This window comes from Chamaea fasciata, unplaced genomic scaffold (assembly GCF_029207755.1).
Source record: "Chamaea fasciata isolate MVZ Bird 193981 ecotype frontalis unplaced genomic scaffold, bChaFas1.0.hap1 SCAF_6, whole genome shotgun sequence".
Classification (NCBI taxonomy): Eukaryota; Metazoa; Chordata; class Aves; order Passeriformes; family Sylviidae; genus Chamaea; species Chamaea fasciata.
The window spans coordinates 27,378,821-27,406,476 of NW_027094091.1; the positions used below are offsets into that span (position 1 = coordinate 27,378,821).

Here is a 27,656-nt window from a genome sequence, read left to right on the forward strand (position 1 = left end):
TCCCCTAACAGACCCACCCCCCCTCAGTGCCTCTGCGGTGACGTCACCGGAGAACGCTGACGTCACTTTCGGTGCGGCCGCGTTGCCCGGGCCCGCCGCGCCCTACTCCTCCCCGCCAGGGGGCGCTGCGCGGGCAGCTCGGCTTGCTCCGCGCGCCGCCGTCACGTGGGCGGAAGCCGCGCCGGGAGGAGTCGCGTCCCTGCCTGGCGCTTCCCTTCCTGCAGCTTCCCAGCCTTGTCCCGGTGCTTCCCGGCCTTTCCCGACGCCGCGGTGAGAGCGAGGCGGCCCCGGCGTCCTCCGCTCCTTCCCCCGTCCGGGCGGGGGGCTGCCGCGGCGCTCCGCGGGCCGGCGCTGCTGTGGCCGTGCCGCCGGACTCGGGGCGGGCGGCGGCGGGAGCGGGTCGGGGGCGGCTTGTGCCGGACTCGCAGGTGGGAGGCGGCGAAGCGGTGTCAGACGGGCCCTCGGGGGGCCGCCTCTGCTCTAGGTAGCTCTTCTGAGTTTTTCTGTGACATTATTGATCTTGTGATTGATTGCCGGGGATGCTGCGGTTGGGCTGTGGCCTTGTGGTACGTTCTTACGTAGGATGCAGGAGTAGCGCCTTTTTCTGTTTGCACCCTAAGAGAGGCCAGGCAGTGCTGAGCAGCCGTACCACATTGCTGTGCCGCATCTGGCGTGTGTTTCCTGGGCAGGCCGCGCCCGGGATGTGATGTCTCTGCCAGATTTCACGTAGCCTTTGACAGGAACATTACAGGGGAAAAACGCAGCAATGTCTAAAGGGGTTTATCTGAGTCTGGTGTGGGGTCTGTTTTCTTGAAGCTCCTTTTCTAAGGAAGAAGCTTTTTTTCCAGCTCCCTAGGCTAAATTCCGTGTTCCTTTGAGACAGCAGGATTCAAGTGTGAAAAGCTTAGTTTTGTGCTTGGTCTTGGCACACTGTGAAGGTTTTGGTAGCTGTGACTGAAGGGACTGAGTTTGTAACTCGGAAGTTGAACTGTATGTGAGACGCAATCTTGGATCTTGGATTTATCACACTGTGCTTTATGGGAAGGGTGTATTTTGCATAACCTGGACAGCTTGTGTTAGCACTGATATGGGAGAGTTAGCAATTTGTAGCAGTTTGATTGTGACTTAGAGCAGAAAATAAAATCCTAAATAAGGAATGAAAGAGGCATCAGAATCTGAAATGCAGCAGGTTCGTCCTACAGATCTGTTGAAGAGTAACAGGAATGGTTCGTCCTACAGATCTGTTGAAGAGTAACAGGAATGGTAACCTGGTACAGTTTGGGAACCAAAGGTGGGCCCAGCATTTGATGACGAGAAGGAAAATTATTAGCAGCTCTGGAGTGGTACATTGCCATAGGGTGTCATATAAACAGCGTGCCGTGAGCTCTGTGCACTTGACAATACTGGTTCGACTTGGCATGGTGGCCCTTGTTTTCACAAAGTTCTTGAGTTACTACTCTTCAAAATTACTGTAGTGCCCAAGATTTTTTGTTTTGAGTTTATCGGAGAAAGCAACTCAGGCATCTTCAAGAGAAGAAGCCAAGCTGAAATTTAACTCCATATGTTGTCTCGGCATCAAGCAGTGTAGCATGTCGTGTACTAATCATGCTTTTAATGCACTGTAGAATTTTAAGGAACAGATAATATTGAAACTTTGGTATTTAACTAAAAACACTGGAGTGTGATGTCTAATGTGTTTCTCCGTTCAGTCTAGATAAAATCTCTATGTAGTGTCAGGAGCTGTTCTGAATCAAGTGAATATTGCTAATTCCTTAATTTTCTGGAGCTTGGTGGGGTTTTTGGTTTTGTTTGGGTTTTTTTGTGCTTTCTTATGTGATTGAATTCTACAGGCTTGCACATTGGATGGTCTATTTTTCGTGATTCTAGTTTCAACTTTTTTATGGTGACGCCTTGTATTTCCCTCTACTACAAAGAAGCTTTTTGTATTCCATTAAATTAAGCTGAAGAATCATCCAGGTGTTAAAAAATTACAGTTTTCTAATTGAAATGATTAAGCTTCTTTTTGATTTTTTCCTAAAGTGGTCTGGTCTTCTACCCAAGTCATGCCTGTCTAGATGACAAGTAATTAAGTTACCTGTAAAATGGAATTTTAAAACCCTGTAGTTATTGTAAGTACATGACTGATTGTATTTTTTTGTGTGTATGTGTTAAATGTGCTCGAGTTTATTTTTACCTCCTAAAATCTTTCAGCTGAGAGAAAATGACTGCCATCAAGCATGCTTTGCAGAGGGATATTTTTACTCCCAATGATGAACGTTTATTGAGCATTGTGAACGTGTGCAAAGCAGGCAAAAAGAAGAGGAACTGCTTTTTGTGTGCCACAGGTACATAGGAATACCACACTGTATTTCTTGTCTTCACCTTTGTTTTTTACTTGGTTGCATGTATTTTAACTTTATGTACAATCCTTATTCTTGACTTCTGTTAAGTAGGTGCTTTCCATTCCTAATGGAGAAAATTAGTTATAGCTTGTACTGACATTATTGCTTCTACTAAGAAAAGAAACAAAGCCCACTACTTTTATTCATGGATCTCATTATAATTTGAAAGGAAAGAATCAAAAATTACTGTTTTGGGACTCGTGGGCTTTTGAAGCAGGCTTTATGTAGTGCTTAAAACAGAGTTTAGTGGTCATCTAAGCTGATAAGCCTAAATAAAATGCTTTAAAGAGTATTGGTTAGAGTCCAAGGGAAGGCACATCAACTGAATTGAGTTCTAATGTTCCTTTAAGTGTATGTTTATTACATTATCTCTCTTAAAAAAATTAGGTATTTTGGGTCGATCTGTCAACAAATTATCTTGCTAGAATATTTTTTGACTGAAAAATGTTTGAAAATGTTTTTATTCTGAGTGTACTCCCCAGTTACGTCTGTGCTTTGTCAGTTACACGGTCATGGCCCAAGATCTGCTGTATCAAAGGAATAGCAGTAAATTGGGTTCATTACATCACAAACTGTGTAGAGATGTATACCTGTTCGGTTAAGCCTTAAACTGAGCTGTGGTTATTGTGGATGAAAACGTTTCAAAGGGTCTCTTTTCATCAAATAAATCCTATGAAATCTCCCCCACAGACAATTTCAGAAGTTGAATTACTGCAGAAACAGATGTGAAAGTAGTATGTGTGTTTTGAAATTACTCTCTTACTTCATTTAATAGTGACTACGGAACGACCAGTCCAAGTAAATGTGGTAAAAGTGAAAAAATCTGACAAGGGAGATTTTTACAAAAGGCAGACTGCATGGGCACTTCGAGACCTTGCTGTTGTTGATGCCAAAGATGCTGTTAAAGTATGTGTCACTTTTTTGTTTAGTCCTCTGCTCACAACATCCTCTTCTATCCAAGTTAGACTTAACTTCCTGGATACTGGCTGCTTTAAAAATTAGATTGCTAACAGGTTAATTAAGATGATATGTTCCTGTGCTGCCTGTACCTGCGTTTTCTTTCAGGCTTTGCATGAATACAACCCTGGTAAATTTAGTAAGAGTAGTCTAGATAGGCTTGAATAGCAGTAGTCTCAATATCTGCCTTGTTAGTTATAGTGATCTCTCAGTGACTTTAGAGAGCATTTGCTAAGGACCGGTAGTACTTTTTAAAAAGTTTTAAGTCTTATATAATTTTTTTCACCGAAGTTTAATTTCCAGTAAGAAAATTTATGGCTGTTCTATTAATGACAGTCATAAATTTGTCAATATGTCCAAAATGTTCTGCTACATGTAATGTTTTTTTGCTGGGACACTTAAAATGTCGTTAATGAGCGGTATGTAAGCCTGAGGGTGAGCTGGAAGCGTCCAGTCCTGATATGGTGGGCTTTTCCACAGAACAATAGGAGCAACCTGTTTTTGACTTAAATTCATTTGTTTTCATAAACTTTGTTGAAAATCTTACATGTCTTTGTATTGTTATTTCTGCCTTGACAAAATACTGCTGTCATGGCATGGATTCTGTTTTCTCACTATCACTATTTTAACATCTTTATTAAGGTGCATGAGGGCCCTAAAGTTGATGTATGAGCTTAAGGCTGGCATCTGTGTAATTTAATTTTTATCCTGTCATCTCAATAATTAAATGTGTGGACAATCTCTGCTATTTAGAGAATCATTTGACTGTGGAGCCTGTAACATATTTAATCTTTTGCAGGAGAGTCCTGAATTTGATTTGCATTTTGACAAAGTGTACAAATGGGTCGCAAGCAGCACAGTGGAAAAGAACACCTTCATTTCATGTATCTGGAAACTCAATCAGAGATACCTTAGAAAGAAAATTGACTTTATTAATGTTAGTTCACAGCTATTGGAAGGTAAATTTCTACAACTGTATTTGAAGTATAAAGTTTAGTAATTACTGATGTAAAACAGATGTACTAAAAAATACTCTTAATCCTGATGGGTTTCCTTATTCTTATTTCTTTTCAACAACTTTGTATTTTCTAAGTCTTCAGATAAGCAAGATGACTGTGTAACAGATTTTCTGTTAGAAAACTGAGAACCAAGACAAAATACTTCATTAATGAAGTTATAAATATTGATAAACCTACTGTATTTCTAAGATATTCTGTTTCTTGAACAAAATAAAATCTACCTCCAAGAACTGCTAGGCCTAAATGTGTAACAAATCTGCTTTTGTTCTCATTTAATTTCCCCTGAATTAGGAAAATGCTTTAAAAAGCAAGCATCTCTAGCATTCTAGAGGGTAACAGGGTTTTATATGAGATTTCTAGTTCATTGGCTGTGAGGCATGTGCTAAATTCTGCTGGACTCTATTACAATTTATGTGACTGATTGGTTGCTAGAAAGGCTTTGCATCTTGTTTGCTTATGGTGTAATAAACACTTTTATAGTCACATTATCTTTTAATAGGTAACATTTTATAGTAAAGCTTAGCAAGTAAGAGTATATCACATGGAGTCTGTCGGAAGTGGTGAAACTACTGGTATTAAATACTAGACTGGCCTGCACAGAAAAATTTGAATTAGAAATAAGAATCAGGAAGGATAATAACATATCTGTATTTTGGTGTTGACCAGAATTTGTTTTAAACCAACATCTAACATTTCAAGTTTGTGCAATAATATAACATTCAAACTTACTGCCGCCTAAATGTATACACACTGTTCGTGCTTTGTCTAGCTAACATTCTCTGCTTCCTTTCCTCTGCTTTTCCATACCTTTTAATTCTTCAGAACTTCCTAAAGTCACAGAAGGTGCGTAACACCTTTTTCCTTATTTTGCCTTGTAAGAAGTTTTCTTAAATAATACACTTTTTGTTTGTTTGCTTGTTTTAGTGCTTTGCTTAGCTTATCAAGTTGCTAGAGATAAGAGAGATGTTTCAAATGTCCTAAACTCTTTCTGGCTGGACTGTGTTAATATTCATTTGTCAGCCTTTTAGTGGCTTGTTAAATTAATTAAGCACTGCAGTGAGAAATCATAGTTAATGAAACCATTGTTTATTTGATTTTCACTTAACTCAGTACTGATTTTCCTGCTGTGAAACTCATCTTGAGTGTCAAGATAACTTCTATTTATTCAGTGGTATATATCTTAATCAACTTCAGTATGTTTCCCTTATGCTCTGTCAGCCAAAAGAGAGAATCTAACTTGTACTGATTTTCCACCAACAAATCAAGTGTAATCCTGTTATATATTCTGATGTTGATTAGCAGTGTAAGAGGTGAATAAGCTGAGACTAGGTTTGTTCCTTGGAATAAAGGAAGGTGAATAATTGTATCTTGCTTATGTTACATAATTTGGAAAACATCACTGTTGGGAATCAGTTCTGGAAATTTAATGAAGCGTGTGGAAGACTGAGACTTAAAAAATGTGTTCATAGGCAGCAGGTTCTTTTTTAGGAGAGTTCTTAAATAGATTAATTTACTTACAGATAGTTAAGCATACTTAAGTACTCTTAAAATGCTTGTAATTTTCTGGACTTGATAATGTATTTTATTTTCCTTCTCTGCCTAAGAATCTGTTCCAAGTGGAGAGAATCAGAGTGTAGCGGGAGGTGATGAAGAAGCTGTGGATGAGTACCAGGAGTTAAATGCAAGAGAGGAACAGGATATTGAAATAATGATGGAAGGGTGTGAATATGCTATTGCTAACGCTGAAGCCTTTGCAGAGAAGTTGTCAAGAGAGCTGCAAGTTCTGGATGGGGTAAGCAGTCCTTCTAATGTACAGTGTGCCAGCATGGTGAACTGTTCTCTTTGATGCTGGCCACTTAGCATTCTCTGAAAAGGTAGTTAACGTGACCTGTCACATACTCAAATGTAAATGTTTTTTAGAAAACCCAGCATTCTCGAGATCACTTGAAAAACTTAAGAGATGCAAGGAGTACAGACTTGAGGGAACCATCAACAACCTCCTCAAACTGTCTAGTTATGTGTTTCTTGTATATTTTGAAAGTTGGTGCTGTCATGGTGATGGCTGATCTTGCAACAGAAAATCTGACCTTCTCACCTATGCTCTTTTTTTTTAGGAACTAAAAATGTTCTGGTATAATAGGGATTACTGTTTGGCTTTTTGTTTTTCTGCAGATCAATACTTCAGCTCCAAGAACTTGAGCAAAGTTTTGGCTTTATACCTTTTTGAAACAAGGAAGTGTCACAGATTGAGGAATTTCTGTGTTCAGTAACACTATGGCCTATATTATTTTGTTTTGTTGATTTCCTCAAGAGTTTTGACAGTAATAGAGGGAGAAAGCGATATCAGAATGCTTTTGAGATGTAAAAATGTCTTCTGAAATGTGGTTTTATTTTTTATATAGGCAAATATTCAGTCCATTATGGCCTCAGAGAAACAGGTGAATATCTTGATGAAGTTGTTGGATGAAGCTTTAAAGGAAGTTGACCAAATCGAGCTAAAGCTGAGCAGTTATGAAGAAATGCTTCAGAGCGTAAAGGAGCAAATGGATCAAATTTCAGAAAGCAACCACCTAATTCATCTCAGCAACACAAATAATGTTAAACTACTGTCAGAGATAGAGTTCTTAGTGGTAAGCATTTTTGTTATGTCTACTATTGTTGTTCATGTCAGGTATGAAATTCTTTTAGGTTGCTGCCCTCTTTAGCATGAGGTTCCTTTAAAATAATGAGCTTATTTTTTTATTTCATTGTTGCACTATTTTCAGTAAGTTATAATGACAAAAATGTATTTATCTTTCTTGGTTCACTGGCATAGCAAACTAATTTGCTTCCAGCTTATGAACAGTACTATCCATTATTTTGTAGAATCACATGGATCTGGCTAAGGGCCACATAAAGGCCCTTCAGGAGGGAGATCTGACATCTTCTCGAGGCATTGAGGCCTGCACTAATGCAGCAGATGCCCTTCTGCAGTGTATGAATGTAGCTCTTCGTCCAGGTAATGTTTTTGTCAGACTACTGTCTAACTAACAAAATTGATTGTTGCAGTGCCTTGCCAGCTAGTCTCAGATTTTGTTCTGTTGATTGAAGGAATTGTCACCTCTGGTCCTCTTGGTTCCGCTGTATAATATATTACTCTGTGTTTTGTACACTCTAAAGTCCTTTTTGTCTGTAGGACATGATATGCTTCATGCAGTGAAGCAGCAGCAGCAGCGGTTCAGCGACCTGCGTGAGCAGTTTGCACGGAGACTTGCCAGTCACTTGAACAGCGTATTTGTTCAGCAGGTATTGTTTCTTACTATCAAATAGGAAATTTTTGGTCACAAACTTTTCTGGAGAAGAAAAACAATCAGTCTAAAATTGGACATATTCTGTGCTGTAATCAGTAAATGCTAGGTCTTCAGGCAGAGATATTGCTAAGCATGCCAAACTATAACTACCTGCAGAAGTCTCTTACATTAAAAAAAAAAACCCTAAACATCACTTTTGAATGGGATTGCTATCCGAATTAAATGCATTATGTGATATATAAGGACTTACTTTAATTGTAGAACTTGATTTTTGAGGAGAATAGGCACTGACCTTTTTTAGGAATATTAACAGCTGAAAATATAGGTCTTGCTGTCTGAACCTCAAAGACCATAAAAAAAACCCCAAAACAAAACCAAACATACCAAATAAAACGTCTGAACCTTAGTTTTGTTTCCTAACTTGAATTATTGATAAAACACTGTCCTGACACTTGTTTCCTAAAGTCTGGGTGGTTTTTTTAGCCTCAGCTTTTTAATTATGTTTTTTTTATCTTCAATTAGTTTACTCAGACCTTCCTTCAACTCTATAACAGGTCCTCCTATCATTCAGTTCCAGTGAGTACACTGAGTTTGATACAAGATTTTCGAACTAATTTTTTCCTGAGCTTGAATTACCTAACTAGCAGCTGCATTTTTGACTTCGCAAAAGGAAATTTGCCCTTACTGATTACAGAGCATCAGACTTACGTCCCTTTTGACTTCTGCTATTTTTGTCAGCCCTTAAGCTTTGTTTATTTGTTTATGAGCTAACATTCCTCTGATCTCATCCCCAAAAGCTGCTGAAACACAGATTTAAATGCATGGAGGAAAAATATTTTCAGGAAATAGTAATAAATGTACAGGTACTGCAGTTGTGTGAAATTGCGGTATTTGTAAATAAAAAATAGTAATCCTGGTTGTATACATATTAGCACAATAGAAGTTTTACAGTTCTAAATTTTATGTATTAGACTGTGTGCAGAAAATGGAATAGAGTAACACTGGATAATTGTATAGAAAATTGCATTTAGAGCCTGGTTTTTCTGGCAAAGATAACTGCTTCCTACATTTTCTTCACTTTGCATAAGAATTCCAGCTCCACAGCATATTAATTTTTTTGCCTTTAGCTTCTGTTTTTAAGACGGTATTTGTCCTCTGGCACTTGACATGTTTTGAAAACCTGGGTATAGACTATGTGTCCCAGCCCTTAAATGAGCAAGTAGAAGCTGTGTTGTATAAGTCCTGTGTAAATGCATCCACAAAATTTGAATATTGGACTTGTGTATGGAAGTGACTGTTAAACAGAATGTCTTTCTGATGTTCTCTTCTGAGGATTTTATTTTAGAAAAAATGGTAAGAGATAATTATTACTGTGAATGTTATGTGTATTAGATGAAATTATTATTCTTAAGACACTTTCCAGTGCTGTTGAGAATGTTATTACCAATTGGCAGTTTACTTTTTAAAAATTCTGATACTAGTAGTGTCCTCACATTGTTTTTCATACAAACTTGCTCTCTGAAAGATTTTGGCTTGCTGTTAGCTGTGAGGTATTAATGAACGGATAAAAATTATGACTTTGCAGTTAAGTTTAAGCAGGAAGAGTTCATTAACTGCAAGAGATAAGACTCTGCAAAGCTTTTTCATTGTTGTAAAAGAGGAGAACAAAAAGAGTTTGTACTTCATTTTGAGATAGAGATTCAAGTGCTGGAGGTGTAACAGATTTTTGTGTGATCTTACTAAAATGAGCTTATTTTGTTAGTTTGAGGAATATAGCAATTTCTTAGTCTTACGTTGTTGAAAACCTCAACTCCAATGCTTTGTTACCTTTACCATCTGAAGAGTTGCATTGTTTGTTTAGAATGTTTCTTAAAAAAGTAACTTAAAGCACTTCAGAAAAAACTGAGATAAAGAATTCTAAATAAAAAGAGAAATGAAAACACAATGATGTCTAGGCAGCTGTTAATATAAGCAAGACATTCTGATTTAGAAGTCATTAGATGGAAAAACATAGTTATATTTGGGCCTAAATGTATTTCCCTGAAAGCATGAGATCGCTCTTTATTTTTTGAAAAGCAAAAGCAATCAATGATTGATTCAAACTACTGTTGTAAGATTGTAAAGTGCTTCCCCTCCTTTACATTAAAAGGAGAATAAATATTAAAAATTTTAAACAGAAATGCAACTTCGGATTGCCATTTGCTGCAGTGTTAAAAACTGTTTACTAACAGTTAATGTAGTTGTCTTTATTGTGTAATACTAATAATTAATTACCCTATTACTTTAAAGATTTTTTAACAACCAGATTCAGCACTCAATTTAAAGGCAACTCTGGGCTTTCTGCCTCTGAAATATGAAGTAGGTTGAAGCTTTGAAACTATGAAATAGTTGAAAAACAAATTTGGAGCATCATTTGGTAATGGTATAAATTCATGTGTAATGAGAGAAAGCCCGTTAATGAGATGGGAAAGGTACCTTCAGAAGCTCTGTAATGTTTTAGAGCAGACTTGAACAGGACATAATTTACTGGAACCAAAATGATTAGTCCTGTGGAAAAGTTGGCCTGGAGCGAAAAATTTACCTTGTCAGGGAATTCGTCATCTAGCTTTATGAAGAAGGCAACTGCTAACCAGAAAAATTGTGTGTAATGAAGGGACGTGAATGGTTATGTGAAAAAAGAAATAAAAAATTGGATAGCTGAATATTTCCTAGCAGTAATACAAATGAGCATTTGGACTGATGTAGTTGATGAAAGCTGTGTAAGCCACCAGGTAAATAATGTTAAACTATAATGAACCTGAACATTAAAAATGCATGGTGTAGGAATGTAACAAACAAGGGGTTAGAGGGGGTTTCTCTAATCTCCTCTTCATGGAGGCATATCAAAGATTTGTTGAAAAGATTTCCTATATGTATACTGAAAAGTAGGCCCACAGTATTGAGTATGACCTCAGTAATCACAACAGCAGCTGTGTTGCAAATCCTGGCTGGATTCCAATTCCAAGTTATATGTTCCAATAATTACACTATGTTAGCTTTTTGTTGAAGTCAGACTACAGGATTGTTTTTATAAGTGAAATTTACAGTGGTACCCTTCCCCATTTTCTGTGAACATAAATTAATGAAGTTGGCCAAGACTTGTTTCTTTGGGTCTATCTGTATGTCAGTTTATGTAGTTAAAAGAGCAGGACTCAGAGTAAGTTCACGCTCATGTTGGATACAAAACAGTACTGAAACAGGTTGCCAACGAACTTGTGGATACCCCATCACTGGAACTGTTCAAGCCCTGTTCAAGGATAGGGCTTTGGGCAGCCTGGTCTAGTGAAGGTGTCCCTGCCCATCGCAGGGGAGCTGGAACTAGAACGTCTTTAAGATCCCTTCCAACTCAAACCATTCTATGATAGTTATGTAGTAGTCAAGCTTTACCCAGAAGCTGGCAGTGTTCGTGTTGTGTTACTTAGTAAAAGTTAGTATTTTACAAATTAAATCTTAGATTATTTTTTTAAAAAACAACAATTCTGTGAATGTATGGTGGAAGAGCTTTCTCTAACAAAAGGCTTGAACTGATGAGTATCCAGTGCAACAGAAAAAGAGTAAGACAAAGTAGCTTTAGTTTTGATCCAAACTGGCTTCTTTTCCAACTTAGAAACAGGCAAAGGCAGTTTTTAAATGATATAGCTTGCTCTGCTGACTTGTGTCCAAGATGGAACTGTTAGAAATGCTTCCTCTCTCAGGGACGGACATTGACTTGCATAAACCACCTGCATGGGATGCAGGAATTGGAGACCAGTTAGTACAATCGTTATATGCTGCCATGGCAGAAACTATAAGTTCTATTGCTGTATTTACTACAAGCCTAGTGAAAAAAGACTTGACAGAAAATACTAAAGCCATTTGGAAATAAGATTTTATCTTCCATTCTTTTAACCCAGGGATAGTGGTTACCTGTTCTGCTGTGTGGCTGCACAGAGGTGTTACCTTGCTTGCTCTTCCTGAATTGCTCAGGAAGCTTGTGAGTGAAAGCTTAAAAAGCTAAATCATATATTCTAGCAATATGATGGGATCTTTGTGTAAAGGAGGAGCATGAAATTAGTAGCTTGTGTTAAATGGATTAGTTTATGCTCCACTTTGTAAACTGTTTAGTAAATGTTCACTGACAGCATGTTGTGTGTGTCTGTTTGTGTGGAGGGAGAGGGAACGTGTGTGCACCGAGGCTTTTAAAATTTGATCAAGGAAGGCTTGGCCACAGTGGACTAAAGTATATTGAACTGGAGCAAGCTTTCAGAAGGGAAGTCTAAATAAAGCTCATCATTACCACCCAGGCCACCCATTAACTGGGGACTTGAAAATTGTATATGGGAAAAACATCTTTAAACAGAAGCAGCTTCTTTTTTTTTTTTTTTTTTTTAAGGCAAATAATGTGATTATCTCTTAAAATATTTCAGGAACAATTGAATGCTTGTCATTAAATTTTCATTCAGGTGTACATTGCATTCTTTTACAAAGAGTGCCAAAGTGACTCACCTGAAGGCAAAGAGTCATAAAATGAACAAGCTTATTAAGATGGACCACCTGCCATGGCTGTAATAACTCAGTGTCTGTATTATGTTAGGTGTCTTTTTCAGTCTGCATCTCTAGACCTTGCTTCTATGCTAGGCATTTTGTGGGTTTTCTGTTTGAAGGAGATGCTGTCTTAATATTATTTTTTTCAGGAAACTTCTAGTACGTCTGTGTAATGCTTCCAGATTTACTTTAATACTTTTTCTTATCAAGGGTCACGATCAGAGTTCTACTCTTGCCCAGCACTCTGCTGAATTGACATTACCCAATCATCATCCATTTCACAGAGATTTACTTCGATATGCTAAACTGATGGAGTGGCTCAAGAACACAGATTATGGAAAATATGAAGGGCTAACAAAGGTATGTGAAGTGATCAAATGATGCTGGAGAATGTACATAATTGACTGGGCTTGAGAGTCAAAAGAATTGCCTGTATGTATGTGCATGTCATTTTAACACTGCTATATATTAAATATAACTCACTGCTCCTCTTTTTTACTCTTTTTTAGAATATGAAGCTTCATTTTTTATGTGTGATTTCCTGCTCTCTTTGTTAGTTTTTTTCCCTCAAGCATTCAATGCTGAAGTATCATATTTATCTTAGTATTTATGCAAAACAAGTTTACTCTTATACAGCTTATTACCTGTGTAACATCTCTGTTTCAACAGACCTTCATTTCACTTGGTAGTGCCAAAAACTTCAGAGGTCTCTTGTACAGTTGATTAAATAGAAATATTTTTCCCTTGTATGTATGAAACTTATAACTACCTTGTTTAAAACTAAAGTGGAGTAAAATAATTATTACAGAAGTATGTTCAGGTAGAAGTCAAGGGAAAGTTAGTCCTTACAAAACAAGTCTTTTTTAAATTAAAGTACTGTCATTCTTAAATGGAAGATTTAAATTAGAGTTTGAAAATGCCTTTGGAATAGTTATTCCTTTGCCTTCAGTGTAAAGCAGATAGTGAATAGTTGGCATCTTTATGATCTTCTAATTAAAAAAAGTGAGAATTATATATTTATGTGTGTTTTTGGGGGCACGGTAAGAGTCTGATAGAAGAGGGAGAATGGTGCTGAATTCTCTCTATTCCACCCTTGAATTGAATTCTGTGATGCTCTGCCACTAGTAATCCTATCTGTATGTACTGCATTGCATATTTTTCCTTATGAAGGAAAAGTAGAAGTTTCTGATTAATGCTCAGTGAACTCACTATGAAAATATCTCATGAATGTATTTTTGTGCGTGCTGCATAAATATATATACTTATCTAATCTAAACCAGTTAGTTATTTAGTAAGACTTGAAAATGTGCAGGTTTTAAAAGTTATTTACCTATAATAGAAGAAAATTTGTATGAATACCTGTTAACTAAATTTACATTTTTCTTTTAAGAATTATATGGATTATTTATCACGACTTTATGAAAGGGAAATAAAAGATTTCTTTGAAGTTGCCAAGATCAAGATGACAGGCACAACCAGAGAAGGAAAAAAGTTTGGTAAGCTTCCAGAAGGCACATGTCTTGCTTTGAATCTTACTATTTGCATATAAAACACTCAGTAGGACACCTAGGGCTAATTTTGTAATGGTGTAAAATTCTTTATTTTTGGCAAGATGGAAGAAAAATAAGGATGAAAATGGATAAAAAACATGATTGGTAAAACAACTGACTTCCACAAGGCCAAAGTAGCACAACAGAAATCTTGTGAAATTGGTCAAAATAAAAGTATAAAAAACAGCATTTCAGTTTTTAAATCTACACTTACTTTTTATTACTTGAATTATCCCACTTTATTACCTGAACAAATTTGAAAAGTCAGCTCTTGTAATTGAAGGGAGTTTGGGCCGCACTGTTTTGTATTCCTTCTGCTGTTATTTCTACTTTTAATAAATCTTGGGTGGATTTTTTAAGAAACCAGTTTTAATTCTAATTCTGCCTAGTAAAACTTACATATTTTAATGTGGTTTTTTTTCCGGGGGATTTTCCTATGTAGCCTGAAACTAAAAATCATAATTTGTTAATGTGTAGGTGTTTATATTTAAGGGAGTATTCCTGCTTGGATTAGTCTAGTGTGAATAGAAAGTAAAGCTTAAAAAAAAAAACAAACCCAACCTGCATACTTAAAAAGCAAAAGTGGTGTATTTATGTATTGTCAGTTCTTTCTTTTGAGATGCAGTGTTTCAAAGCTTGTTTGAAATATTTATATTTGCCACATTTTACCAGTTTGCAAATTCTGAATTCCAAAATCATGTGCAGCTGTAAGTACTGAGTTCTGTCAGCCTCATTTGGGTTCTGAATTTATGCTTTGAAGTTTGATGGTTGAAACCAGAAAAATGTAATAAAAGGAAGAAAGCAGTAGGGGTTGTAAGGCTTGTTTGAGAGAGGGAAAACTGGAAAGATAAGTCTTGGCAAGCTGTTGGGCATGGAAAGCAAGAAGCATCATAAGATGTCATTGTCAAAACATTTTAATTCACAAATCTTGAAAAGCAATCTTACTGCAAGAAAAAATACCTTTAGTCTAATACAGATCGATTTCTGAAACATTCTAAGCACTTTGTCTTGACACTTGTTCTGTGATTTGTATTTGTGAAGGGACAGCTTTTGTAGCAGTTCCCTAACTTTTGTAAATGTTATGGAGCAATCAGGCATTTTGGAGAAGGAGGTCCTTTAATTCACCAGAGGAAAAGCTGCACCTTGAGAAGATTTCTGTCATGTATTTGTGCAAATTTGTTTATGTTGCAACACCTCATAAGGGTGTGTAATTTCAAAGGCTTCTGCGTTCATTGTAATGATTGTACTACTACTAATTGCACATTTACTCAAAATATATCACTTAATAGTAAACTTGTTTAAGGAGTAGTGTAGGTGCATAATGCTCCAGTTGTACTCAAATACTGAAGATGACCTGTTTCCAAGTTGTGTTGGTGTGTGTTCTTGCCTTTTTTTTGTGCTTTGGGAATAGCACTGCTATTTGAATGCCTCAAACGCAGAGGGGACGCTGGGAGAGTTCTGGCATTCTGTGCTAGCGCAAGGTTCTTTGTCTGCATTTTTTATGGCCAAAAAAACAGCCTGGGTCATCAGCATTCACACTCGTCTTTAGTAGTCTTTTTTTTTTTTTCTTTTTTTTTTTTTTTCTTTTTTTTTTTTTTTTTTTTCTTTTTTTTTTTTTTCTTTTTCTTTTCTGATGAAGCCAAGACTTTGATACTTAAATACCATAAAGCAGTGTTGGAAAGAGTGCTACTACTGTCATGTGTTTAAATGATGTAGCTTGTCAAAAGCTATTAAGGCTCCCTTGATTGTCCAGGGCCTGAACTTTGTAGTTCTTCACATTCTGTAATAAGTCCCATGTGTTTAGAAATTGAGGATGATGTAGAAGTGGGACCAATGCATGACAGTTGCATATGCCAATCATATCATGCCTAAACCTTTTTTATTCAAAATCTGCCAAAACCCCCAAGATCTAAAAACTAGGCTGGAATTAAATCTGAATTTGATGTTACAATTATCAGTAGTGTTGTCTGTTTGGGAACATCTGGTATTTAAGACATGTTTGTGGCATTTGGAAGTATCTACTCATTCTATTACAGTAGGTTCTGCTTGCCTGCTCCATTTTGGGGGCCTTGTAGCATCCATCCTCATCAAGATCTTTTTAAAACCACATATTGCTTTTAGTGTATGTATGCAAATGCCTTTTACTCTAGGGATTCTATATTTTCTACGAATGCCCATTTACTTTAAATTTCATATTGAAGTCCACTTGAGGAAACATCAAATCTGAAAAAAACCCAGGAAAAATATAAAAACCTCTTCGTAAATTTTTTTAGTATATATTTATTATTTTTTATCCTCTCCAAATTTGCAGTCATCTGTTTTTGTGCAGCTGAATGCAAAAGATGTATTCTCTATGTAAACATCCTGATTTGCAACAACTAAGAAAAGGTTAGCCAGTCTTACTGTCGATATGAATTATTTTGCAGTTAATTTGCATGTGTTAAATTGAAAAGGTGGACATTATCTCCGACTCAGTAAAAAAATTCCATAAGTATATTTAATTTCTTTATGTCTATTTTTGATATGATTTATCATGGAAACTGAGTCTGACAAATAATTTAATGGACTTCTCAATTTGGGAGAACTTAAATACATGTTAACAAAAGTGTTCTTCGAACATACTATATAAGAAAAATTTTAATATCTAGAAATTTACCCTATTTTCCATGTAGTTTAGATACTGAATTTCTAGAATAGTACCTCTCCAACTAAATGTGTTTGCAATGTAGTTACTTGCTGCTTATAGTTCTCTGCATGTTTCTTTCCAGTTAGAGCTTAACTTGCATCTTGTGCATGGTTTGTGCAAACTGCATTTTAACTTGTCTTTGTCTTTGATGCTTGCAACCTAATCCATCCCAGCTACACTGCCTCGAAAAGAAAGTGCTGTCAAACAGGAAACTGAGAGTGAGTATAACTAGTTGCATTAGTTGGTGTTGTCAATGCATGTGTGTCGATGTTATGATGTAGTGCTGCATCAGGGAGAATCTACCTAACACTGAAGCACTCTGTTCAGAATGAGATAAACATTAGCAGAACCATTGGGCTTGCAAGGCGAAAAGGAAGCACAGCTCTAAGTCCCAAGATAGAATTTGTGAAGATTTGCACATAAAGGCAATATCTTTCGGTTTTCCCATGCTGCTAGTTGACAGTAAAAATATGATTGTGCCTGAGAGCTTGTCATAGTTTTCCACTCCTCCAGTAGGTTGAAGTGACAATTTAGATTTGATCTGTAGACTGTCTTGTGTCCCTAGACTAGATACCAACACAGCAGTTAAGTGAAGCTTGCAGGATTGCTTCTGAGTTTCTTTGTGGCTTAGATGTGAGAAGTTTACTTGGAGATCAAATAATGATTATTGTTCAGTTACTTTGTTATTAGCTTTCTCTGTCCTGGTCCAACGTTTCTGAAAAATTTTGGGGAAAAAGAAATAAAAAAGAAAATACATGCTCTTAGCAGAAGGCCCAGCAATATCATGAAGAAATGACTGAATGTTGATTATGATCAAAAGGAGGGGAGAGCATTAGCAGCAGAGTTACTGTGGGGTTGAAGATCCAGCAAAATAGCTGGAACAAACCGTAGATAAAAGGATGTTAACAGCAGAAAGATCAAGTTTGAGATGAAAAAGTGCCTGTGTGTATATAAAACTTTGTAATTTTTTTCTTTCCTGTGGTTCAGTTCTTTTGCTTGTGGCAGCCTTTGCCCAAAATACATGCACAAATATAAAACTGGTCTTAGCTTTCAAGTATTCAATCCATGTGTATTTTAGAGTTTTGTTCTTTTTATACCTTTTTGCCATACTTTACAATGAGAATTTAAATAGTTACATTGTACTTTGAAAATTGCTGAAGAATCTCAGTTACCTTATAATGAGGAAAGAATACATTTACAGAAAAAGCATTTATAGCTTAGACAAAAGTTGTTTGATTTTAATACAGGACTACTAGGAACTCTTGATCTCATATGTTCTGTAACAAACCTGTTGTTCAGTATTTTATTCTACCTTCACTTTCCTCCTTCATAGTATCTTTGTTTCACAGGTCTTCATGGAAGTTCTGGAAAATTAACTGGGTCTACTTCTAGTCTAAATAAACTGTCTGTTCAGAGTTCAGGAAACCGTAGATCGCAGTCATCTTCACTGTTAGACATGGGAAACATGTCTGCCTCTGACCTGGATGTGGCTGACAGAACAAAATTTGATAAGGTAAAATCAAAATATCGCACAGGATTCCTGCCTAGTTTTGTATTAGAAGTATCTTACATATTCTTCTTGTACAGTTAAAAAAATCTCTACTTTTTGAATTCTAAAACATGCCAATTTCAAAGTTTGTATGTATCATACATCTAATAAAGGCAGTTCCTAAGAAATATGTAGATGGCAGTACTATTCTCAGATTATAAAATTCTATTTAAATCCTTAAATGCTGTGTATGGTCTTGAAAGAATATCAAGCATTAAAAATGGTCTTTTAAGTTTAAGCCAAATGTGTTTTTTAAGACAAATAGGAATGGAACTGATGGATTCTCCACTGGTTTTATTGTTTTCAAGTCATTCAGTGTTCTATGACATTTTGCCAGTATATAAGCAAAAGTGAAAGACAGGGAAGATAAGAATTTTAGCCAGGACTTAAGTGTGACTGTAAAATTTTGTTTTTACTGGCTTCACATTAGTTATCATCAGTTTTCAACTTCAACCAATAGCACTAAGTTATTATTGGAGTGGCCTCTTCCTGTTTTAAAACCTGCTGTCCTCAGCATCTGTTGATTTTTTTTCCTGAACCATTAGAAGTGACAGTGCTCAACATTTCTTGTGGAATTAACTCCTCAGTGCTGTGGAAGGGAAACAAGCAGTTACCAGTTGGAGATAAAAATAATTTTCTTGTTCTCTGTTGAATTATTTGATGGAGATAAATGTTTTTCTTCTGACCTCTTCAAATCATTGCTCAGTCATTTTCTGGGAGGAAATACATGCCTGAAACACTATTAACTTTTAAGTTGTTACAAACTTGTAGCAGCAACTTGTCTAGAATTAAAAAGCTAACTTGTTAAAAGAGGTTTATACAATTATTGTGTTATTATTTTCAATTTTTCACTTGTATCTCACACCCACTGGGGATATGTGAATGTAATTTAATATACACAGAGTTGTACGCTATTGAGCTGACCTACTAAGTTGCTGGGGCTTTTTTCCTATGGGAATTTTCATCAGCATCGATTTCCTATGTGGCTAGATTGGTTTAATTTATGTGAATTATTGCATGCCTTAATTTTTAAATACTTGCAGAGAAAATTCTAAGACAAATATGTTTAACATCTGACTTAGAATTTCCTTATTTTGTATTAATAAAATTAAATTATTGTAATTACTTACTGCCGAAAGAGTGTTTCACTTTAGTTTAAATCTAAAAATTGTATTGCATACTTCAGTACAAAACCTGCTTATTTGTTTCTGTAGCAGCTATGTAGAAACTTTTTCTACATAGCAGTTAACTTTGACATACACAGTTGACCTGTTTTTCTTCCCTGAGGCTTTTAATTTTGTCTTCCTCCACTCAGCAACCCAGGCAGAAAAGATGGTGGCAGAACCCAAGACTTACTTAAAATGAGAGTGCTTCCATTATAGCACAAAAGTGCTTCCTCGGGCTGCAACTGGGAAACTTCTAGTTGTGGAAAAACATAAATTGTTCTTTTCTTCACAGTATTACATGGAAAAGAAAAGGCTTATGTTGAAGATGCAGCTTTTACTTTTAGAGATCTAAGTACAAACTGTTTCCATTTCTGTTAAGTAGTAGTAAGCTTTCCAAAGCTTAGTGAAGATGGAAAGTATATGCAACAAACAATTAAAATTAGCCTTGCTAACTGTCCATAGTATTTGGTGTGTTGATAAAATATTTTAACTTTCTTTAGATTTTTGAACAAGTCTTAAGTGAACTAGAGCCTCTGTGTCTGGCAGAACAGGACTTCATTAGTAAATTTTTCAAACTACAACAACATCAGAGCACCTCTGGAACAACAACGGTATGACTTATATTCTCTTTTTTAAAAAAGTACTGACCAGGCCTCAAAAGAGACCTGTTTAAGAGAGAACTCTGGAATTTATTGCTGATTATGTAATCCAGGTGATAAGTAAGTAGTTTTTCTTCATAACTGGAAGGATCTTTGTTTTGGGCTGACCAATACAAAATTTATGGAAGAAGGACTGACATGTTTCCTTTTCCATGGCTTTGTCTCCTGGTAAGATGACAACAAACATTCCATCACGCTATGTAGGAAGACTGGGGAATAATTGTGGATAATAGTGAATTCCATGGAACACGGCTGGAAAATTACCAGAAACTTGCAAACTGCTCTGTTTTCTACTCTGGAGGCAGGGGATTCTGGGGCTATGGAGGTGATACTTATATTGATTTTGTCAGATAGAGTAACTGCCTTGATACAGAACTGGAGACAAACCTTATCTTTCCAAAACATTCCTTGTTCTCACAGAATGAAGCGGAGGAAATGGATGGAGTAGCTTTATCTCGTTCATACACATCTGGTGTTCCACAGACAGTATCATCTGAGTATGTGCTGCTGCTTTTATTATTATTCTTAAGCCTATGTTTGAGTTTATTTGGCATATAAAACTTTTTTCTCTAAAATCAGAAATTACTCCCTTTAAGTGGAAGTGAATAGTGAACTTTTAATTTTTATCTAGACACTGAGTGTGTCAGTAAAAGGATTTTTTGTATAGAGGATGGGTGTTTCTGTATATAGTTGATCAATTGTCTTAATAGTTTGCAAATTGAAATTAGGCACTATAATATAGAAAATATGCTTGGCAAAGTTCTGAGAGTGTATGGCAGCTCCCACAGAAAAAATATTTTCTGGAATATTTTATCCTTTGACTGTTGATTTTTACTGTGTGGTACTGACTTTCTGAAAGTCATAGGACTTGTTGAATGCAAATGAGACTACTATATCAGATAAATATATCAAAAACCATGTAAAATAGCCTAGTAAACTGTCAGAGTAATATTTTCCTCTTACGCATTTTTACTAGGAAGGACATGATCCGACAAATGATGACAAAAATATTTCGTTGTATTGAACCTGAGCTGAATAACCTCATAGCACTGGGAGACAAGATTGATAGCTTTAATTCCCTTTATATGTTAGTTAAGATGAGCCATCATGTATGGACAGCACAAAATGTGGACCCTGCATCTTTCCTCAGCACAACGCTTGGAAATGTTTTGGTGACTGTCAAAAGGAACTTTGATAAGTGCATTGTAAGTTCTTTAGTTTTTCTGATTAAACTAACTGTAATATTATAGGAAGCCCACTCCTACCCAGTTTGATTTTACAGTTGTGTATACTTACATTCTTGCTTTAAATCCGAAGTGAAAATTAGTAATTTATTGCTTTTCTACTGGCCAAGCCTTCAAATAAATGGTAGTTGTGTTTCCTTTTTCCTCTCCATTCCAGTTTTCCTAAATAAGTAGCTTTTTGTAACCAGTAAGACTACTCGTTCATAGTTCTGAGCTAGTTGACATTCTTAGTTGTTTGTTTAAACTTGTACTCCGACTGAGATTACTGACGTCCATAGAGTAAAATATAGCTCTCTGCCTTTTTAACTTGTTAAAACCAAACCCTGTGGACTGGAGTTCTTTTGGCAGTAGCAGAGGCAGTCTCTACTGTCAGAAACTTTCTTTGGCTAATGCAGTTACAACCGTTATATTAAATATGGCAAGCTTACTGAAAACAGAGTTGTTGGTATTACTTTGTTTTCTTGTCATAAATGTATTTGACTCTAGGCAAAAATCATAAGACTGACCATTCTTGATCAGTTTAATACTTAAAATATTTGGAAACTGATTTTTTTATTACACTCAGAAATAAAATTTCTTCAAAAGAAGACTAAAGAAACTTGCTGCACCAAAAGGAATTGTTAGCTTGGCTAATTCAGAAAAGTGAAGTTCCTTGTTAGACTATAAAATGAAAATTGTTAGTTGCTTCTGGTGCATAAATTTGGGGGTTTTTTCATTGGGTGTTTGTTTTTGTAATACTAAGTAAATTAAGGGGAATAAAAGACCATCTTTCCTTTTTCTTTCCAATTATTTTACTTTTAAAAAACTTAAGGGTAAAAAGGGTGAAAGACTAAATAGATGTATTAATTCAAAGAATTATTTCTGTCTTTGGATAAATGTCAGTTTTTCAGTATGTCTGCATTTTTCTTTTAATAGTTGTTAGATGATCTAGAGCCTAACACTTTTTCTTGTTTTAACTTAAAGAGTAATCAGATGAAGCAGATGGATGAAGTAAAAATCTCAAAGAAGAGTAAAGTTGGGATCCTTCCATTTGTTGCTGAATTTGAAGAGTTTGCAGCCCTTGCTGAATCAATATTCAAAAATGCAGAACGACGAGGAGATCTAGATAAAGCCTACATAAAACTTATTAGAGCTGTCTTTGACAGTGGTAGGTCTTCCAGGATGTCATAGTTACTAAAATAATTGTTTCCACCTGTCTGTATATAATTTTGCCCCAATTAACAGGTGATTTTTTAAGACTGTGCTGCAATTTTGGTTGTCTCTGTTATTGTAAGTGAGCAAGTAATCCTTTTGATTGCAATATACTTTTAGATATTTCCTTTTATACATACCTGTAAAGTAACAGGTTGTGAGTTGTGACAGAAGGAAGTCAAGAGGGAGGGGAGATGGAAGCAACCTGGCATGCTCAGTCTGAAGTGGTTTCTTGTCTTTTTTTATCCCTTGTAAAAAATCATATAGGGAGAACAAAAACTGGCAGTAGCAGATTTTTCCTAGTTAGCAGTCCAGCGTTTTGACTGGAATGAATCTGCTCATTACTGATACTCTAGTGCCCTGGATCACTTTCATGATGGGCATCCCAGTAGTCTCAGCAAAATGATTAATGGATGAACAGGCATGGACACTTAACTGCTCATGGTTGAAGGCATCCTCTTTCAGCCTGCTTTTAGGTGCAGTAAGGGAGGGATAGGTAGAATATTTTTTGCCTGCTTGTTGTTTTGTTGGGTTTGGTTTTTTTTTTAATTTGTCAGGGAGGAGGAAGTAAAAGATCTGTGTGCAGGATTATCCATTTTTATTATTAAATTTAGGGACTGACAGTAATTTTGATCATAAAGCTGAGATTAAGAAGTACATTTAAAAAAACCCCACTACCTTACTGAAGATTTTTGTCCTAGTGAAGACAGGGATCGATTTTCAGTGACTTCTCTTAAATAATTCTGTCGTGCAATTTATTAGGGATACTGAAAGCATGCTTATAAGTCTCCCCAGAATGTGACTTGTTCCTCACACCTGTAAATGAGACCATACATATTCATTATTTTGTATCTTTTTATAAGTGACTTTTTTGCCATACAGATTTCATCATCTTAGAGCCTCTATGTATCTGTTGCTTCTTTTGAAGGCTCTTGGGTAGCATTTTATTTAATGGCAATTCTGACAATTACTCATACAAATTATAATCAGTTACATGAAATTCAGAATTCCTTTTTGGACAGTATTATGGTTATTGGTTATGTCTTTCTGAAATTGGCTGTCCTTTTGGTATTCTAAGTATTTTGCTTCTCATTTCTTTCAGTTGAGAAAGTAGCTAATGAAAGTCAGAAGACACCCAGGGATGTCGTCATGATGGAGAATTTCCATCATATTTTTGCAACACTTTCTCGCTTGAAAATTTCTTGTCTGGAGGCTGAGAAAAAAGAGGCCAAACAGAAATACACTGATCATCTTCAGTCTTACGTCATCTATTCACTTGGACAGCCTCTTGAGAAATTGAATGTGAGTATATTTGAGTATTCATTTAAATGGTACACGATAGTTTTTGAATGTACTATTTCCACTATTTGATCTCTTTATCACTGCTTCTGTCATAATCTCTTATTTTATTATTTTGGATTGGAGCACATCTGGCAAGAGTACTCATAAGGGTAACAGTCTTGAATGAAAACAATCAAATTTTTCATGGCAATTAATAGTACTGACTAAACATCAGTGTCTTAAGCAAATGGTTTAAGAAAGTGAGGGGAAAATTGATCAGGATTTTTGGGATAATCTTCCTCACCTCAACTGCAGAGAAAATTGCTGTAGTTTCTGAGCTGTTCCAACAAGAAGAAAAGTTATAGGAAAACTCTGTATGTCTGAAGTTGAACTAAACGTTAATCTGAGTGGTGATTTAGGTTTGGACTCGGTTCTGTCCATTTGAATGTCTCAGGCTTTTTCTATAAACAGGATTTCAGGCATCCATTTTCAGAGACATTTAAGATGTATTCCCTTTTTGGAAATAAAATGCTTTATTGCTCTTTCCCACTTTTAGATTGACTCTGACCAACAACTAAGCTGCCACGTAGTTAACTGCTGCTCAGTCCCCCGTCTCCAGGGGTGACAACAGGAAGAACAAAAGTGAAAAACTTGGGGGCGGAGATAAAGACAGTTTAATCAGAGAAGGGCAGAGGGAAAGATAGAGAAAAAAAAAATAAAGTGATGCAAAAGCAGTCATTGATTATCTCTCACAGGCACACTGATGCCCAGGGAGTTTCTGAGCAACAGCCACCTTGAAGCCAAACACCAATCCTGCATTCTCCGACCCTAATTTTTATAGCTGAGCATAGTTTACATGCTATGGTTTGGTCAGGTTTGACCTGTTTGACAGTAACCAAAACATTGTTGTGTTACCAGCCCAGTTTTAGCCACAAATCCAAAACACAGCCCCATATAGGTTGCTGTGAAGAAAGTTAACTAGAGAGTTCTCTCTGTCCTAGCCAGACCTGATGCACTGTTGAGCTCAACCTGCATGTTCATAAAAATACTTCCCTCTATTTACTAAAACTTCTACATTTACTGTGTTAAGAAAAGTGGTCAGTGGCAGTGAGAAGGGAGGGGAATTGTGCACAAATGTGCTCTTGTGTAATTATGGTTTAAAAGATGCTTAGCTGCTTAGGGAATTCATCCAAAAGGTCCAGTGCTTGGATCCCTGGCTATGAGCTCATGATTAGAGGATTTTGAGGCTGATTGGTTGGTTATTAGTTACAAGGTTGCAGAGAAAAGCTCTATTGCTTCTAGAAACTATTGGTTTCAGTTTTTATGCCAGCACTTGGACTGCTGTATTGTTGGGCTGTGTTTTAATATTGATAGCTGAGCAGTACTTCATGCCCAATTAAAAAACAAAATTTGGGAGAACACAACAGTCATGAAGCAGAATCAAGATTTAACCACACATGTCCTTGTCAAACTAAGTTAATTTGTGATTTTTGATAGTGACTAATGCTATTACTTGTTAGCATTTCTTTGAAGGTGTTGAAGCTCGTGTGGCACAAGGTATACGAGAAGAGGAAGTAAGCTATCAGCTGGCTTTTAATAAACAAGAGCTTCGTAAAGTTATAAAGGAATATCCTGGTAAAGAAGTGAAGAAGGGATTGGATAATCTCTACAAGAAGGTGGATAAACATCTCTGTGAAGAAGAAAACTTACTTCAGGTAAACTTAATCATGTCTTAAAAACCCTATGATGTTCCCCAGAGGCTTTTTATTACTGCTTTTGCTTATGTATTCTCTGAGAATGTTTAGCATAATTCTAAAATCATAATTTTTGAGTACAGCTTTTGAGTTTTTTTTATACTCCTATAAATCCTAAATTTCTATTTGTTTAGTATTGATTTGGACCAGAGTGGTCGAAAAAAAGTTCAGAAAGAAACTTCCTTTGTAATTCCCTAGCTGACCATTAATGGGTGATGTCTGTTCTGCAAAATATATTGGAAGTAGAGAGTAGATTTAAATGAATGGGTAACCTGATGTGAAATATATGTGTATAGCTGGTGCACTATAGCAGAATACTTTCAATTATATATTTTCTGATAGTTGTATTGTCTAATGTTTTTCTTATACTCTGTAAACATCTTTGCTGGAGTAAATAAGTAGACAAGTTAAACTTGTTCAAACAGCTTTTTAAAGTCTGAAACGTGAATTATAGCACTCTCTGGTTCAGGGTGTTTTCATGAAAGACAAAAGCAATATCTCTATTGGGAAAACTTCCCCATCTTCACCATTTTCTGCTTTGCACACTTATTACAAGTCATGTCAACATTACAGATCCTAATGGGTAAAAAAAAATCAATTTCTTTTTAATGTAGTAATTCCATCTATTGAACTTTATTAGTAATCTTTAACTGATTCTCACCTGAACTGAGAATTGATTAATGAGCCAATGTTTTGTAGTTACCCTATGTAGTGTATTGTGCCAGTTGCCAGTTGACTTTTCCTAAAGTTTGCTTTCTTTGGCAGGTTGTGTGGCATTCCATGCAAGATGAATTCATACGGCAATACAAGCACTTTGAAGGGCTGATAGCTCGCTGCTACCCTGGATCAGGAATTACTATGGAATTCACTATACAGGATATTTTAGACTACTGCTCCAGTATTGCACAGTCTCATTAAGTTCTAGAAAGGGAAAGAAGCTAGTGAAGTGTGTGCCTGTGTGTAAGGGAATTAAACACTAAGTGTTATTTGGTTTTAAAAGGTGGATTGCCATGTGTGTAGTTAACTGCCGTATATGTTGAGTGACACTCCTGCTTCAAATGCCTTTCAGGGCAAAATAAAACCTTCGGGAATTTGTTGTGCTCCTACTGGGCTGAAGTATTGTTTGAAAGCATTAATTCTGTGAATCACTTTGGATACAGTTTTTCCCTTTCCCTAATATTCAGATATTTTTATTTATAATCCCTTGTCTTGCCAAAAGCAGTAAGCACTACCTTAATAATATGCCAAGAGAATACTACTGTTTTCATTAATATTTTCCATCTTAGAAATTATGTAAGCATTGAAGACTATCAGATATTTTCCCTTGTTCTAAGAAGTATGGATATAGAACTTTATGCAGTGGGAAGACTGAATTCATATTGAGATGTAAAGTGACTATGGCTATAATTCTTAATTAAACTATGTTCATCATATTCTTTATTCTGTGGAGAGTTATTTCAAAAAGGTGAAAATACCTGAAGGAGTTAATTTCATAGTTTTGCCGCTGGCTGTTGAAGAGTTGTTCCATTTCTGCACCCGTGTTGTTTTTCTTCCTTTTAGTAAATATGATGTAGTATCAGTATACTCTAACCTCATGTCAACCCTTAGTCCTCCTGGAGCTTCAGGAGGTTTTCTGTGCTCCAGGTTTTCTGTACAGCTTGGTGTAATTGCCAAGTTGTTGGATTAGAGGTGGGGTGTATGTAGGATAGAAACAGGTAAAATAAACATGCAGACAGAGGGTAAAATGTCTTTTGAGATGCAGATGCCAAGAATAAAAAAAACAAAACAGTATGAATGTGAGTTTTTTCTTCTGATTTTTGTAACAAATCTCCTAGATGGAACTCAGGAACATTAAGACACCTGGATTTCAGAGATCCATAGAATTGCTTTTGTTGGAAGGGACCTTTAAAATTCCTCTAGTTCCAGCCGCCCTCCACGTGCAGGGACACCGCCCAGTACACCGGGTTGCTCAAAACCCCATTCAGCCTGGCCTTGAACACTTTCAGGAGTGAGGCATCCACAGTTTCTCTGGGCAACCTGTTCAGCCTCTCACCACCCTTACAGGAAAGAGCTTACCCCTCTTAGCCAGTCTAAACCTCTTTGAATCCTTTGGCCCTTCTCCTGTCACTACATGTCCATGGAAAGCGTCCCTCTCCGTCCTTCTCGCAGGCTCTCGGGGCGGGGCTGTCGGCACGGCCGCTCCGTCCGCGCACAGGTCAAGTCGCTCGTTCCGGACCTACGGGGGCCCGGGGCGCTGCGCACTCCCGTTCCCCACAGCCCAGGGCAGCAGGGAGCGTTCCGCCCCGCGCGAGGGCTGCCGGGCCGGGAAGGGAAGGGAAGAAGGA

General features: G+C 36.6%; 1 protein-coding gene across 4 annotated transcripts; it reads left to right on the top strand.

The window, feature by feature from the left end:
• Nucleotides 1–200: 200 nt before the first annotated feature.
• Nucleotides 201–27,094, top strand: EXOC1 (exocyst complex component 1). 4 transcript variants are annotated; one of them, XM_066185766.1, is made up of 20 exons: nt 201–484; nt 2,212–2,345; nt 3,178–3,308; nt 4,159–4,318; nt 5,983–6,170; nt 6,781–7,008; nt 7,244–7,376; nt 7,554–7,663; nt 8,191–8,244; nt 12,442–12,591; nt 13,622–13,727; nt 16,641–16,685; nt 17,817–17,980; nt 19,683–19,793; nt 20,262–20,338; nt 20,818–21,046; nt 22,049–22,232; nt 23,379–23,578; nt 25,078–25,272; nt 26,077–27,094. In XM_066185766.1, the coding sequence occupies exons 2-20, from the start codon at nt 2,222–2,224 to the stop codon at nt 26,227–26,229; spliced, it is 2,742 nt and encodes a 913-aa protein (XP_066041863.1). In that variant the 5' UTR covers nt 201–484; nt 2,212–2,221; the 3' UTR covers nt 26,230–27,094. The 4 variants fall into 4 exon arrangements, with proteins under 4 accessions (XP_066041863.1, XP_066041864.1, XP_066041865.1 ...); XM_066185767.1 differs by lacking the exon at nt 16,641–16,685; XM_066185768.1 differs by lacking the exon at nt 8,191–8,244 and having other exon boundaries at nt 202–484.
• Nucleotides 27,095–27,656: the final 562 nt, after the last annotated feature.

Excerpts from the sequence above, each read along its gene's own strand:
- EXOC1 (XM_066185766.1), top strand. The coding sequence starts at position 2,222 with ATGACTGCCATCAAGCATGCTTTGCAGAGGGATATTTTTACTCCCAAT. Across the intron at positions 23,579-25,077 it reads AGCCTCTTGAGAAATTGAAT|CATTTCTTTGAAGGTGTTGA; the intron begins GTGAGTATATTT and ends ATTACTTGTTAG. Across the intron at positions 25,273-26,076 it reads AAGAAGAAAACTTACTTCAG|GTTGTGTGGCATTCCATGCA; the intron begins GTAAACTTAATC and ends TTTCTTTGGCAG.